At 58.7% G+C, this 14,082-nt stretch overlaps 2 protein-coding genes across 2 annotated transcripts; one reads left to right on the forward strand and one right to left on the reverse strand.

Moving 5' to 3' along the window:
• On the reverse strand, nucleotides 1-1,455 carry LOC127242384 (uncharacterized). Its single transcript, XM_051261902.1, has one exon. It carries the CDS (start codon nucleotides 1,453-1,455, stop codon nucleotides 1-3), a length of 1,455 nt encoding a protein of 484 aa, XP_051117859.1.
• An 11,647-nt stretch (nucleotides 1,456-13,102) lies between these two features.
• On the forward strand, nucleotides 13,103-13,669 carry LOC127242394 (uncharacterized). The gene has a single exon (XM_051261921.1). The coding sequence runs from the start codon at nucleotides 13,103-13,105 to the stop codon at nucleotides 13,667-13,669; it is 567 nt and encodes a 188-aa protein (XP_051117878.1).
• Nucleotides 13,670-14,082: the final 413 nt, after the last annotated feature.

Below are 14,082 nucleotides of genomic sequence, written 5' to 3' on the forward strand. Positions count from 1 at the left end.
TCAGAAGAGGAGCTCCCGAGAAGAAATCCAGAACAGCATCAAAACATCCTCGTGAATAATATCCCAACACGTTTGATAGAAAGCGGCGGAAAAGCCATCAGGGCCAGCCACACTGTCCTTGTCAATCGAGAAAACCACAGCACGAACCTCCGCAAGTGTTGGTGGTTCCAGCAACCGAGCACATTCAGCCAAAGGAACCTGAGGCGGAGGGTCCGCCAGTGCATCCATCCCCGAGGTGTCTGCATCGTCAGGCTGACCAAACATCTCGGAGAAGTAGGTAATAGCTGACTGCTTAATGGCTGAGTGATCAGTGAGGGTACGAGCACCGTCCCTCATCGAGAAAAGCGTAGCCCGCCGACGCCGTTCCTTCACCATGGAGTGGAACATTCTGGAGTTTCGCTCTCCCTCAACTGCCCAACGACATGCTGCTTTTTGTTTCCAGAAGGCCTCCTCAAGAGAAATCGCATGTGTCAAGGCTGCTGCGCTCCGTTGACGACGGAGGAGGTTGGCGTCAGAGGGATCCCGATCGAAATCCGCTTCGCACTCCTCAGCATCTTTCTCTGCTGCTGCAAGTACCTGAAACACATTACCAAATACCTGTTTGTTCCACCACTTCAGAGCCTGCTTGAGGCGTCCGAGTTTCAATCGCAGGTTGAGGAGACCGGTGGTGCCCGTCGGGACAGCCCAACTCTGGCGGACGTGGTCCTGAAAAGAGTGGTGTCTAGTCCACATGTTCTGAAACCGGAATGCAGAGGCTAGGCGGTGCCGTTCATGCGAGAAACGGACCAAGAGCGGGGCGTGGTCCGAATGCATCCGCGGTAAGTGCCTGACTCGAGTTGTCTCCGCAAAATCCTCCCAGGCAGAGCTGTAAAGAATGCGATCAAGGCGCTCCCAAACCCGCCGATTGGTCCATGTGTGCGGGGGGCCCTCGAAACCAGCATCAATGAGGTTCGCATCGAGGATTGCGGTCGAGAAATCCTGAATAGAGCGCAATTTAGGCCGACCCGGGCCCTTCCGTTCAGATATATCGGCGATGGCATTAAAATCACCGCCAATCAGCCAGGGGGATCCCAGTGACGAAATCGCGGTGTCATGTAAGAAAGACCAAAGCTCGCGGCGCTGGGTGATAGAACACCTCGCATATATGCCAGATAAAAGAAAAGGCCGGCGAATCTGTGGAGATGATACCTGCACATGAAGACACTGATCGATCTCCGATATAGGCGCCAGTGTATAAGAATCATCAGCAAGAATCCAGATAGAATTAGCCGTGTTGGTTAGCATCTGAGAGAAACCAAACCGCCGGCAGAAGAAAGCAGTGTCCGCCAGAACCATGGGTTCAAGGATGATGAGAAGGCGGATACGGTGTTGCTTACAAAGCCAATGTACCTCCCGTTGAGCCCTGGGGTTACCAATTCCTCGAACATTCCAGACCAGAATGTAGGTGTCTGTCATCGAGTACTAGCAGAAGGGCGACGAGAGGAACTTACTTGCTGACGAGAGATGCTGCGGGTGATCGGCCTAGAGAAGGTTGGCGGCAGAGCCTGTGGCCGGTCATCCGACACTGTCTCCAAGGATCCGCTGAGAGACGGAGGATCAGCAGCCTGGTTCAAAACGCACACCCCTCTGCTCGGATGCGACTCCGTCGACAGAGCGACAACAGGGAGCGGTTCCGACGAAGTCCGCAGGAGGGGTGGGTTCGGACCAGATTCAGGGAGGAGCTCTGTCCCTGTAGTTGCATCAGCAGGGAGATCACAAGAGTGAAGATCAGTGGTACCTCTCGGGGAGAGAGACAGTGAATCAATGAGGGGCGGTTGGCCATCCTTAATAAGGGGCGAGTCACCATCCGAGTCCTCGGCGAAAGTGGCATGAAGTGCAGAGTCCTCATCCCGCTGGGTGTCCGAGGAAGGAGAACCCGTGGCCGATAGGCATGTGTCCACTGAAAGATCACGTCGATCGCAGATAGGTGATGCAGGGGGGTCCGAGAGCAGCACTGCCTTCCCCTTATCCAGGCCATGACCAGAGGGGAGTCCCCAGATTGCCAAAGACTGAGCAGGAGGAAGCGACACAGGCTCCGGGGGTACCTGCATATCATCAGGAAGCAGTGGTAAAGGCGGCGAGGGTACCTGATCGTCCAAAGGGGGCTGCAGAAAGAGACCGAGGGCTGGAGCGGTGGCAGGAGTCGCTGGAGTGGGACTCAGCCGACAGTCGTCCAGCGGGGAAGCAGGACTGTCGATCGGGGGCTCAGCTGTAGTCTGTCCAGCCAGAGGGCGGACCGGAGAGGTTTCCGAAGGCGCCCGGAAGTCCCCAAAAGTAACTCGAACACCAGAGGTAAGCAGGATCGCAGAGGCATCCCCCCGTGAGTGGGCAAAGGTCACCCGAGGAGGAGCGTGGGGGCGATGAGCCTCCGCAGGGCCGCTGAGATGCGCCGGTATTACCTGCTGTGAATTCCTGGCCGTCTGTGATGGATTTGGGGCCACTTGTGTCTCCCCAAAGGACACCCGCACACCTGAACGAAGGCGTCTGGAACCGTTCAACTCCGGTATGTCATCAGAAGGTCTCCGGGTAGAAGGCTGGGGGTCCTGGCGGAGGGGCCGAAGAGGAGCCTGCAAGGAGCCAGAATCATTAGTGATACCAGTAGAAGGCGTACCCCGATTTCGATTGCGGCGCCGACGACGGCGTCGAGCAGTGGGGGGCCGGGATTCCATGATATCACCAGAGGCAGGGGCCGCAGAGATCTCAGAAGGGCCATGCACCGAGTCATGGCGACCAGAAGGCGCAGCAGGAGGATCCTGCGCAGCTGATACGGTCGCTGGTACCGGCTGCGAAGAAGGTCTGCGTAAACAAGCCTCTGCTTTATGTCCGAGATGGCGGCAGAGTGAGCAGAAACTAGGTAGACGCTCATAGATGACCTTCTGCTCGAGCACACCAGTACCCACATCAATCTCGAAGGCATGCAGGAGGGGCTTCGTAAGGTCAATTTCCACACAGACTCTGGCGTGGGAGCACCGACTCCGAGTCGCCGTAGGGGTATCAACCTTCAGAGGGGTCCCAATGCCAGCAGCAACCGTAAATAAAAGATCTCTGTGATACATGTGGAGAGGAAGTAGTGGGAGCGTAACCCACACCGGAACATGTGGGGGTTCCTCGGTAGTTTTGAAATCGGGGGTCCATTTGAGAACTCTCATCGGGAATCCTTTGATGAACCAAGTTCCCCGAATCCAAAGTCGCATATAATCAGCCTCGGTAGTGAGGCGAATCACAATATGGCGGTGATTAAGATGCTGCAAAACAAACTTCCCCGCCAAACAGAAACTCGCAAAACCTTCGGTAAGATCTTTCCAAGAAGAGTACCCATGAGAGAATTTACCGATAAGAATGTACGGGTGCGAGGCTGTGTACCTTGCTGTTTCGTCAGCAGTAAAAGCAAGGCGCGGCTGTCCAGCAGTAGAAATCCATTGTCCAATAGCAGTCGGACGAGGCTCCGCCAGAAAAGAGTAAGGACTGTCCTCAGGAATCTCGGAGTTGAGTCCGGAGGTGACAGCATTGGCAAAAGACTTGTGGGAATGGAGATGGTTAGTAGCAGAGGTGAGGCGTACCGAACCATCAGTTTGGGGAGGTTGCTGGCGGCCGGCAGCAGCCTGAGCGGCCATATCCGGCAATTCCACGGCAGAACCCTAGCTCCGGAAGGAGTCGGCGGCTGTCATCGGAGACGGTGGTAAAGGATGGGGTGCTGGGGCTGCCAGGGCCAGAGAATCAACAGTGCCGTCAGACCGGCGCTCAGAGCGCCAGAGCAGCAGAGAAACCGACGACGACAAGGGCCAGAGGCAGCCGTGAAGTCTGGGCACCGTTCAGGCACTGAACCCGCGTCTGGGGGCTTCTGGGTCGGGAGACACAGTGGCGGGACCAGGAGGGTGGTCTGGCGTCAGGGTCGGGCGGAGTAGCGGGGCGTCGTGTCGGGATGACAAAACGTCGGGGTCAGTGACCGCCGCGACACCTGGGCCCCAGTCGGGAAGTGTTCTGGCGTCGGGGCACCGACTGGGGGTTGGCGGGGTCGGGGAGAAAAGTGGTGGCACCGAGTCGGGACAAACCGTCGGGACCAGTGACAACCACGAACCCTGGGCCTCGGGCGGGAGTGTGGTCGGGCAGCGAAGACGGTCGGAGAGGCGCCGAGTCGGGGCAACCTTCGGGACCGGAGACAGCCTCGGTCGGGCCAAGGTCGGGATCAACCTTCGGGAGCAGAGACGGCCTCGGTCGGGATCAACCTTCGAGACCAGAGGCGACCTCGGTCGGGCCTCGGTCGGGATCAACCTTCGGGACCAGAGACGGCCTCGGTCGGGCCTCGATCGGGATCAACCGTCGGGACCAGAGACGGCCTCGGTCGGGCCTCGGTCGGGAGCAACCTACGGGACCAGAGACGGCCTCGGTCGGGACTCGGTCGGGAGATCACCCGTCGGGAGAAACAGCAGTCGCGATCCCTGGGCCTCAGTCGGGGGATGCTCTGGCGTCAAGGAGCACCGACCAAGGTGTATGTCGGGGTCGGGTGGAACAGTATCGGGACCAGAGAGTTGGTCGGGCAGCGGAGTCGGCGGAATATGCAGAGGCGGCGTCTCGGGAACTCAACCGTCAGGAGGCCAACCGTCGGGAGATCAACTGTCGGGAGGTCAACCGTCGGGAGGAGGGCAACCGTCGGGGGAGTCACCGGCGGTTCCCAACGGTGTATTCCGGCGGTCGGGTGGCGGGTTCAGGGACTCCTCAACCCTGCGAGGACAGTGACGGTGGCCGATTGACGATCCGACGTCGGAGACGGGAGAACGGCGGCGTCGAAGGTGTCGCAAATCAGGGCTACGGCGACGGCGACCTAGGGCAAGCGGCGGACAGTGGTGTAGAGGTGGCGACTCGCGGCGGTAGCCCGGCCCTGGGGGTTTTCCGGCCAGGGGAACACGATCCCGTCGTCAGAATGGTGGTCCGACGGCGGGGGGATGCCGAAACGCGGTGGCGACGGTGCGGGAGGCCAACCGTCAGGGGCGGAGCCGGCGGCGTATTCCGGCGATCGAGGGGTGGATTCGGGGACACCTCAGCCCTGCGAGTTCAGTGACGGTGGCCAAACGGCGATCCAACGCCGGTGTTGAGAGATACCGGCGCTGAAAGTATCGCCGCGCAGGGCAGTAGCGGCCGACGGTGCTGCAGCGATTTCCGGCGGCGGTTGGGTGGGGACGGGGGTTATGGAGGATGGCGACCACGATGGTGATGAGGCGCCGGGCTGAAAACGCCGGCAGCGGCGAGTTCGCCGGTGACGTCGTTTCGGGGCTGACGAGAGCGGCGGCTGGGGGCGGTTTCCGGCGACGGGGCTCGGTGTAGGGGGGGGTTTTCGGGGATGGCGAGTCGAGTGACGGTGGCAGAATGGCCGTCCGGCGTCTGGATCCGCCGGAACAGCGATGGCAGCGGCGGGTGGCGTGAAATCGCCCAAGGGCTGGAGAGCGTTTGTGTGGGTGCGAATGGTTTAGGGTTTAGGGTTTAGGGTTTAGGGGTTAGGGTTTAGGGTTTAGGGTTTAGGGTTTAGGGTTTAGGGTTTAGGGTTTAGGGTTTAGGGTTTAGGGGTTAGGGTTTAGGGTTTAGGGGTTAGGGTTTAGGGTTTAGGGTTTAGGGGTTAGGGTTTAGGGTTAGGGTTTAGGGTTTAGGGTTTAGGGTTTAGGGGTTAGGGTTTAGGGTTTAGGGTTTAGGGTTTAGGGTTTAGGGTTTAGGGTTTAGGGTTTTTTTTTTTTTTTTTTTTTTTTTTTTTTTTTTTTTTTTTTTTTTTGCTGGGCTCAAAGAGCTGCCTACGTACCCCAACGGGATCAAGCCATACGTAGTTCTGCAAAGTTCGGTACAAGTGCTGCAAATGTAAATAAAGAGTGTAAGCAAATAAAAGCTAACGGAAGCGAAAGCACGGAAGGCCCGCCGCGTCAGCATGGATGAGGCCACGGGTCCTCGCTGGGATGTCCGCCGGCTCAAGGATCCGCATATGAGGAAGGGCAACAGAGGTGTTCGCCAAGTTGTCCGCCACTTTATTGCCCTCGCGGAAAATATGAGAGATCCTCCACTCGATGCTGCGAAGCTGTAGGCGCAGGTGGTGGAGACAAGGCTGGAGAGTCCAGTGTCCCGTCGAGGAGGAGATGAGAGAGATACTGCTGGCCGAGTCCGTCTCGATCCAGAGAGGGAGGAGGCCGCGGGCAACCGCCAGGTCCACTCCAGATCGAATCGCCTGCAGTTCGGCCAAAGTGTTCGTCGTATTCAAAAGGGGAACTTGGAATGCCACAATTGGGGCGCCGGTGGCATCCCGAATGACGCCCGCGGCTCCAGCGGCGCCTGGATTCCCGAGCGATGCCCCATCAGTGTTGAGTTTGAACCAGCCTGGAGACGGGGCTTCCCAGCGTACCATGACCGGCGGCCGAAGAACCGGAGGCGGGAGGCGAAGGCCGAGAGTGGAGGCTAAGTGCACCTCCCCAGGCCAGTGCTGTCGCTGAAGGAGGCCAGCACGGCCCAACACCTGCAAATGAGAGTGAATACGCCAAATAATCCTGTCAGAGGAAATCTGGATACCTCGGTGTTTGGCGTCATTCCGTGCCGTCCAAAGAAACCAGAAGGCCAGAAGTGGGATATAGGTACGGATGCTCCGCGCATGTGGGGAGGACAGACGCCAAGCAGAGACCATCAGGTGGGGCGCATGTGTCCGCGGGGTTCGGATACGGAATAGGTCGGCAAGATGGCGCCACACGCGCTGGGCAACCGCCGACGAGAAGAATAAGTGTGCAAAAGTCTCGGATTCACTGCAGCACTGGCAGCGAGAAACAATAGGGAGACCCAGCCTCCAAAGGGCCTCGTCAACAGGTATCCGACGGCGAAATAAACGCCATAGGAATACCGACATCGTAGGCGTAAGTAGTGGCGACCAGAGGCAGCAGGAAAGCCAACTCCGAGCCCCGGCTGTCCGGCTCATCTCCCAGGCTGAGGTAGTAGTAAAAGTACCTGTGTCCGAAGCCTTCCATATCGGCTGATCCGCTATCAGGGGGTCAAAAGGAATCGCAGAGACCCGCTGAACAAGGGATGCCGGAAGGTAGGCCTGAAGGCGCGTCAAATCCCACGACCCGTTAACCCACATCTCTTTCACCCGAATCGGCGGAGGGCGGTCCCGGCGGTCAGTGCAGAGAGGGCGATCGCCGCACCAAGTATCATACCAGAAGAAACAGTCCCCACGCCCCAAGTTCCAAGTGATCTGCGTCTGTGCCTCATCGCGGATCTGGCAAAGACGTTTCCAGACCGGGCTGTCGTAGTTCCGGCAGGGGGCGAGACCCGGGAAGGAGCTGCGGAAATATTTATGCTGGAGCGCGCGAGCCCAAAGAGAGGAACCATCTCTGAGACGCCACCACAATTTAAGCGAGAAGGCGCGAACCATGTCGGACAGGCGGCGAATACCAAGCCCGCCCTCGTCCTGGGGCCTCGCCGCATCCATCCAGGAAATCCAATGGCGGCGACGGTGGCCATGATAGGAGCCCCAGAAGAAACGAGCACAGAGCTGCTCCACTGAGTGTAGGACAGCCTGGGGGGGGTTAAGGACCTGTAGGAGGTAAAGGGGAAGCGAGAAGAGCGTGCTTCTGATCAGTTGCAAGCGACCTCCGTGAGAGAGAACGGAGCGGTCCCAACGCTGCAGATATCGCCGCAGTTTCCCAAGTAGGTCTTCGTAGAGGATATTACGCCGATTGCCCACATAGAGCGGGGCGCCGAGGTACGTAAGGGGAAGTCCAACCCTGCCGAAACCAGTGACGGACTGAAGCTGTCGCTGGACCCTCTCCGGGCATCGGCGGCTAAATACCAGCTGACTTTTCTGACAGTTCACCATCTGGCCAGTAGTTCGCGCATACGTCGTCAGAAAATCCGTCAAGAGGCTGATTCGATCACCACGGGTATTGGCAAAGATGAGAACATCATCCGCATAGGCTAGGTGCGTCAATCGGAACCGACCACGACACCGATAGTACAGGTCCGGGTACCGATTGTATAGGCGCTCCAAGCCGCGAGATAAGAGATCTGCAGCCAAAACAAAGAGAGTCGGGGACAGGGGGTCTCCCTGCCTGAGGCCTCGCGAGGAGGGGAAGAAACCGCCCAAGTCCCCATTCACAAGAATCGAGTACCAAGCATGCTCGACACAATTCATAATCAAGGTGATAAAATGAGGCGGGAAACCGAACCTGGTAAGGGCATGTCGCAAGAACCGCCACGATACCCGATCGTATGCCTTATTCAAATCCAGTTTCAGCAGCAAATTGTGCGAGTCCCCCCTCAAATTGAGATCATGTACCATTTCCGATGCCAGCAAAATATTGTCTGCAATTGCCCGACCTTTGACAAAACCACTCTGGTGTGGCGACAGAAGCTGCGGCAGTAGCGGACCAAGTCGCACAGTGAGTAACTTCGTGAAGATCTTAGAACTCACATTACAGAGGCTGATAGGCCGAAAATCAGCCCAAGCGACTGGCCCGTCCGTCTTGGGGATAAGCACAAGTGTCGTTGCCGTATAGAACTTCAGAAGAGGAGCTCCCGAGAAGAAATCCAGAACAGCATCGAAAACATCCTCGTGAATAATATCCCAACACGTTTGATAGAAAGCGGCGGAAAAGCCATCAGGGCCAGCCACACTGTCCTTGTCAATCGAGAAAACCACAGCACGAACCTCCGCAAGTGTTGGTGGTTCCAGCAACCGAGCACATTCAGCCAAAGGAACCTGAGGCGGAGGGTCCGCCAGTGCATCCATCCCCGAGGTGTCTGCATCGTCAGGCTGACCAAACATCTCGGAGAAGTAGGTAATAGCTGACTGCTTAATGGCTGAGTGATCAGTGAGGGTACGAGCACCGTCCCTCATCGAGAAAAGCGTAGCCCGCCGACGCCGTTCCTTCACCATGGAGTGGAACATTCTGGAGTTTCGCTCTCCCTCAACTGCCCAACGACATGCTGCTTTTTGTTTCCAGAAGGCCTCCTCAAGAGAAATCGCATGTGTCAAGGCTGCTGCGCTCCGTTGACGACGGAGGAGGTTGGCGTCAGAGGGATCCCGATCGAAATCCGCTTCGCACTCCTCAGCATCTTTCTCTGCTGCTGCAAGTACCTGAAACACATTACCAAATACCTGTTTGTTCCACCACTTCAGAGCCTGCTTGAGGCGTCCGAGTTTCAATCGCAGGTTGAGGAGACCGGTGGTGCCCGTCGGGACAGCCCAACTCTGGCGGACGTGGTCCTGAAAAGAGTGGTGTCTAGTCCACATGTTCTGAAACCGGAATGCAGAGGCTAGGCGGTGCCGTTCATGCGAGAAACGGACCAAGAGCGGGGCGTGGTCCGAATGCATCCGCGGTAAGTGCCTGACTCGAGTTGTCTCCGCAAAATCCTCCCAGGCAGAGCTGTAAAGAATGCGATCAAGGCGCTCCCAAACCCGCCGATTGGTCCATGTGTGCGGGGGGCCCTCGAAACCAGCATCAATGAGGTTCGCATCGAGGATTGCGGTCGAGAAATCCTGAATAGAGCGCAATTTAGGCCGACCCGGGCCCTTCCGTTCAGATATATCGGCGATGGCATTAAAATCACCGCCAATCAGCCAGGGGGATCCCAGTGACGAAATCGCGGTGTCATGTAAGAAAGACCAAAGCTCGCGGCGCTGGGTGATAGAACACCTCGCATATATGCCAGATAAAAGAAAAGGCCGGCGAATCTGTGGAGATGATACCTGCACATGAAGACACTGATCGATCTCCGATATAGGCGCCAGTGTATAAGAATCATCAGCAAGAATCCAGATAGAATTAGCCGTGTTGGTTAGCATCTGAGAGAAACCAAACCGCCGGCAGAAGAAAGCAGTGTCCGCCAGAACCATGGGTTCAAGGATGATGAGAAGGCGGATACGGTGTTGCTTACAAAGCCAATGTACCTCCCGTTGAGCCCTGGGGTTACCAATTCCTCGAACATTCCAGACCAGAATGTAGGTGTCTGTCATCGAGTACTAGCAGAAGGGCGACGAGAGGAACTTACTTGCTGACGAGAGATGCTGCGGGTGATCGGCCTAGAGAAGGTTGGCGGCAGAGCCTGTGGCCGGTCATCCGACACTGTCTCCAAGGATCCGCTGAGAGACGGAGGATCAGCAGCCTGGTTCAAAACGCACACCCCTCTGCTCGGATGCGACTCCGTCGACAGAGCGACAACAGGGAGCGGTTCCGACGAAGTCCGCAGGAGGGGTGGGTTCGGACCAGATTCAGGGAGGAGCTCTGTCCCTGTAGTTGCATCAGCAGGGAGATCACAAGAGTGAAGATCAGTGGTACCTCTCGGGGAGAGAGACAGTGAATCAATGAGGGGCGGTTGGCCATCCTTAATAAGGGGCGAGTCACCATCCGAGTCCTCGGCGAAAGTGGCATGAAGTGCAGAGTCCTCATCCCGCTGGGTGTCCGAGGAAGGAGAACCCGTGGCCGATAGGCATGTGTCCACTGAAAGATCACGTCGATCGCAGATAGGTGATGCAGGGGGGTCCGAGAGCAGCACTGCCTTCCCCTTATCCAGGCCATGACCAGAGGGGAGTCCCCAGATTGCCAAAGACTGAGCAGGAGGAGCGACACAGGCTCCGGGGGTACCTGCATATCATCAGGAAGCAGTGGTAAAGGCGGCGAGGGTACCTGATCGTCCAAAGGGGGCTGCAGAAAGAGACCGAGGGCTGGAGCGGTGGCAGGAGTCGCTGGAGTGGGACTCAGCCGACAGTCGTCCAGCGGGGAGGCAGGACTGTCGATCGGGGGCTCAGCTGTAGTCTGTCCAGCCAGAGGGCGGACCGGAGAGGTTTCCGAAGGCGCCCGGAAGTCCCCAAAAGTAACTCGAACACCAGAGGTAAGCAGGATCGCAGAGGCATCCCCCCGTGAGTGGGCAAAGGTCACCCGAGGAGGAGCGTGGGGGCGATGAGCCTCCGCAGGGCCGCTGAGATGCGCCGGTATTACCTGCTGTGAATTCCTGGCCGTCTGTGATGGATTTGGGGCCACTTGTGTCTCCCCAAAGGACACCCGCACACCTGAACGAAGGCGTCTGGAACCGTTCAACTCCGGTATGTCATCAGAAGGTCTCCGGGTAGAAGGCTGGGGGTCCTGGCGGAGGGGCCGAAGAGGAGCCTGCAAGGAGCCAGAATCATTAGTGATACCAGTAGAAGGCGTACCCCGATTTCGATTGCGGCGCCGACGACGGCGTCGAGCAGTGGGGGGCCGGGATTCCATGATATCACCAGAGGCAGGGGCCGCAGAGATCTCAGAAGGGCCATGCACCGAGTCATGGCGACCAGAAGGCGCAGCAGGAGGATCCTGCGCAGCTGATACGGTCGCTGGTACCGGCTGCGAAGAAGGTCTGCGTAAACAAGCCTCTGCTTTATGTCCGAGATGGCGGCAGAGTGAGCAGAAACTAGGTAGACGCTCATAGATGACCTTCTGCTCGAGCACACCAGTACCCACATCAATCTCGAAGGCATGCAGGAGGGGCTTCGTAAGGTCAATTTCCACACAGACTCTGGCGTGGGAGCACCGACTCCGAGTCGCCGTAGGGGTATCAACCTTCAGAGGGGTCCCAATGCCAGCAGCAACCGTAAATAAAAGATCTCTGTGATACATGTGGAGAGGAAGTAGTGGGAGCGTAACCCACACCGGAACATGTGGGGGTTCCTCGGTAGTTTTGAAATCGGGGGTCCATTTGAGAACTCTCATCGGGAATCCTTTGATGAACCAAGTTCCTCGAATCCAAAGTCGCATATAATCAGCCTCGGTAGTGAGGCGAATCACAATATGGCGGTGATTAAGATGCTGCAAAACAAACTTCCCCGCCAAACAGAAACTCGCAAAACCTTCGGTAAGATCTTTCCAAGAAGAGTACCCATGAGAGAATTTACCGATAAGAATGTACGGGTGCGAGGCTGTGTACCTTGCTGTTTCGTCAGCAGTAAAAGCAAGGCGCGGCTGTCCAGCAGTAGAAATCCATTGTCCAATAGCAGTCGGACGAGGCTCCGCCAGAAAAGAGTAAGGACTGTCCTCAGGAATCTCGGAGTGGAGTCCGGAGGTGACAGCATTGGCAAAAGACTTGTGGGAATGGAGATGGTTAGTAGCAGAGGTGAGGCGTACCGAACCATCAGTTTGGGGAGGTTGCTGGCGGCCGGCAGCAGCCTGAGCGGCCATATCCGGCAATTCCACGGCAGAACCCTAGCTCCGGAAGGAGTCGGCGGCTGTCATCGGAGACGGTGGTAAAGGATGGGGTGCTGGGGCTGCCAGGGCCAGAGAATCAACAGTGCCGTCAGACCGGCGCTCAGAGCGCCAGAGCAGCAGAGAAACCGACGACGACAAGGGCCAGAGGCAGCCGTGAAGTCTGGGCACCGTTCAGGCACTGAACCCGCGTCTGGGGGCTTCTGGGTCGGGAGACACAGTGGCGGAACCAGGAGGGTGGTCTGGCGTCAGGGTCGGGCGGAGTAGCGGGGCGTCGTGTCGGGATGACAAAACGTCGGGGTCAGTGACCGCCGCGACACCTGGGCCCCAGTCGGGAAGTGTTCTGGCGTCGGGGCACCGACTGGGGGTTGGCGGGGTCGGGGAGAAAAGTGGTGGCACCGAGTCGGGACAAACCGTCGGGACCAGTGACAACCACGAACCCTGGGCCTCGGGCGGGAGTGTGGTCGGGCAGCGAAGACGGTCGGAGAGGCGCCGAGTCGGGGCAACCTTCGGGACCGGAGACAGCCTCGGTCGGGCCAAGGTCGGGATCAACCTTCGGGAGCAGAGACGGCCTCGGTCGGGCCTCGGTCGGGATCAACCTTCGAGACCAGAGGCGACCTCGGTCGGGCCTCGGTCGGGATCAACCTTCGGGACCAGAGACGGCCTCGGTCGGGCCTCGATCGGGATCAACCGTCGGGACCAGAGACGGCCTCGGTCGGGCCTCGGTCGGGAGCAACCTACGGACCAGAGACGGCCTCGGTCGGGACTCGGTCGGGAGATCACCCGTCGGGAGAAACAGCAGTCGCGATCCCTGGGCCTCAGTCGGGGGATGCTCTGGCGTCAAGGAGCACCGACCAAGGTGTATGTCGGGGTCGGGTGGAACAGTATCGGGACCAGAGAGTTGGTCGGGCAGCGGAGTCGGCGGAATATGCAGAGGCGGCGTCTCGGGAACTCAACCGTCAGGAGGCCAACCGTCGGGAGATCAACTGTCGGGAGGTCAACCGTCGGGAGGAGGGCAACCGTCGGGGAGTCACCGGCGGTTCCCAACGGTGTATTCCGGCGGTCGGGTGGCGGGTTCAGGGACTCCTCAACCCTGCGAGGACAGTGACGGTGGCCGATTGACGATCCGACGTCGGAGACGGGAGAACGGCGGCGTCGAAGGTGTCGCAAATCAGGGCTACGGCGACGGCGACCTAGGGCAAGCGGCGGACAGTGGTGTAGAGGTGGCGACTCGCGGCGGTAGCCCGGCCCTGGGGGTTTTCCGGCCAGGGGAACACGATCCCGTCGTCAGAATGGTGGTCCGACGGCGGGGGGATGCCGAAACGCGGTGGCGACGGTGCGGGAGGCCAACCGTCAGGGGCGGAGCCGGCGGCGTATTCCGGCGATCGAGGGGTGGATTCGGGGACACCTCAGCCCTGCGAGTTCAGTGACGGTGGCCAAACGGCGATCCAACGCCGGTGTTGAGAGATACCGGCGCTGAAAGTATCGCCGCGCAGGGCAGTAGCGGCCGACGGTGCTGCAGCGATTTCCGGCGGCGGTTGGGTGGGGACGGGGGTTATGGAGGATGGCGACCACGATGGTGATGAGGCGCCGGGCTGAAAACGCCGGCAGCGGCGAGTTCGCCGGTGACGTCGTTTCGGGGCTGACGAGAGCGGCGGCTGGGGGCGGTTTCCGGCGACGGGGCTCGGTGTAGGGGGGGGTTTTCGGGGATGGCGAGTCGAGTGACGGTGGCAGATTGGCCGTCCGGCGTCTGGATCCGCCGGAACAGCGACGGCAGTGGCTGGAGGCGTGAAATCGCCCAGGGCTGGAGAGCGTTTGTTTTTTGGTTTAGGGTTTAGGGTTT

Source organism: Andrographis paniculata, unplaced genomic scaffold (genome assembly GCF_009805555.1).
Source record: "Andrographis paniculata isolate CXL003 unplaced genomic scaffold, ASM980555v1 Contig19END, whole genome shotgun sequence".
Taxonomy (NCBI): Eukaryota; Viridiplantae; Streptophyta; class Magnoliopsida; order Lamiales; family Acanthaceae; genus Andrographis; species Andrographis paniculata.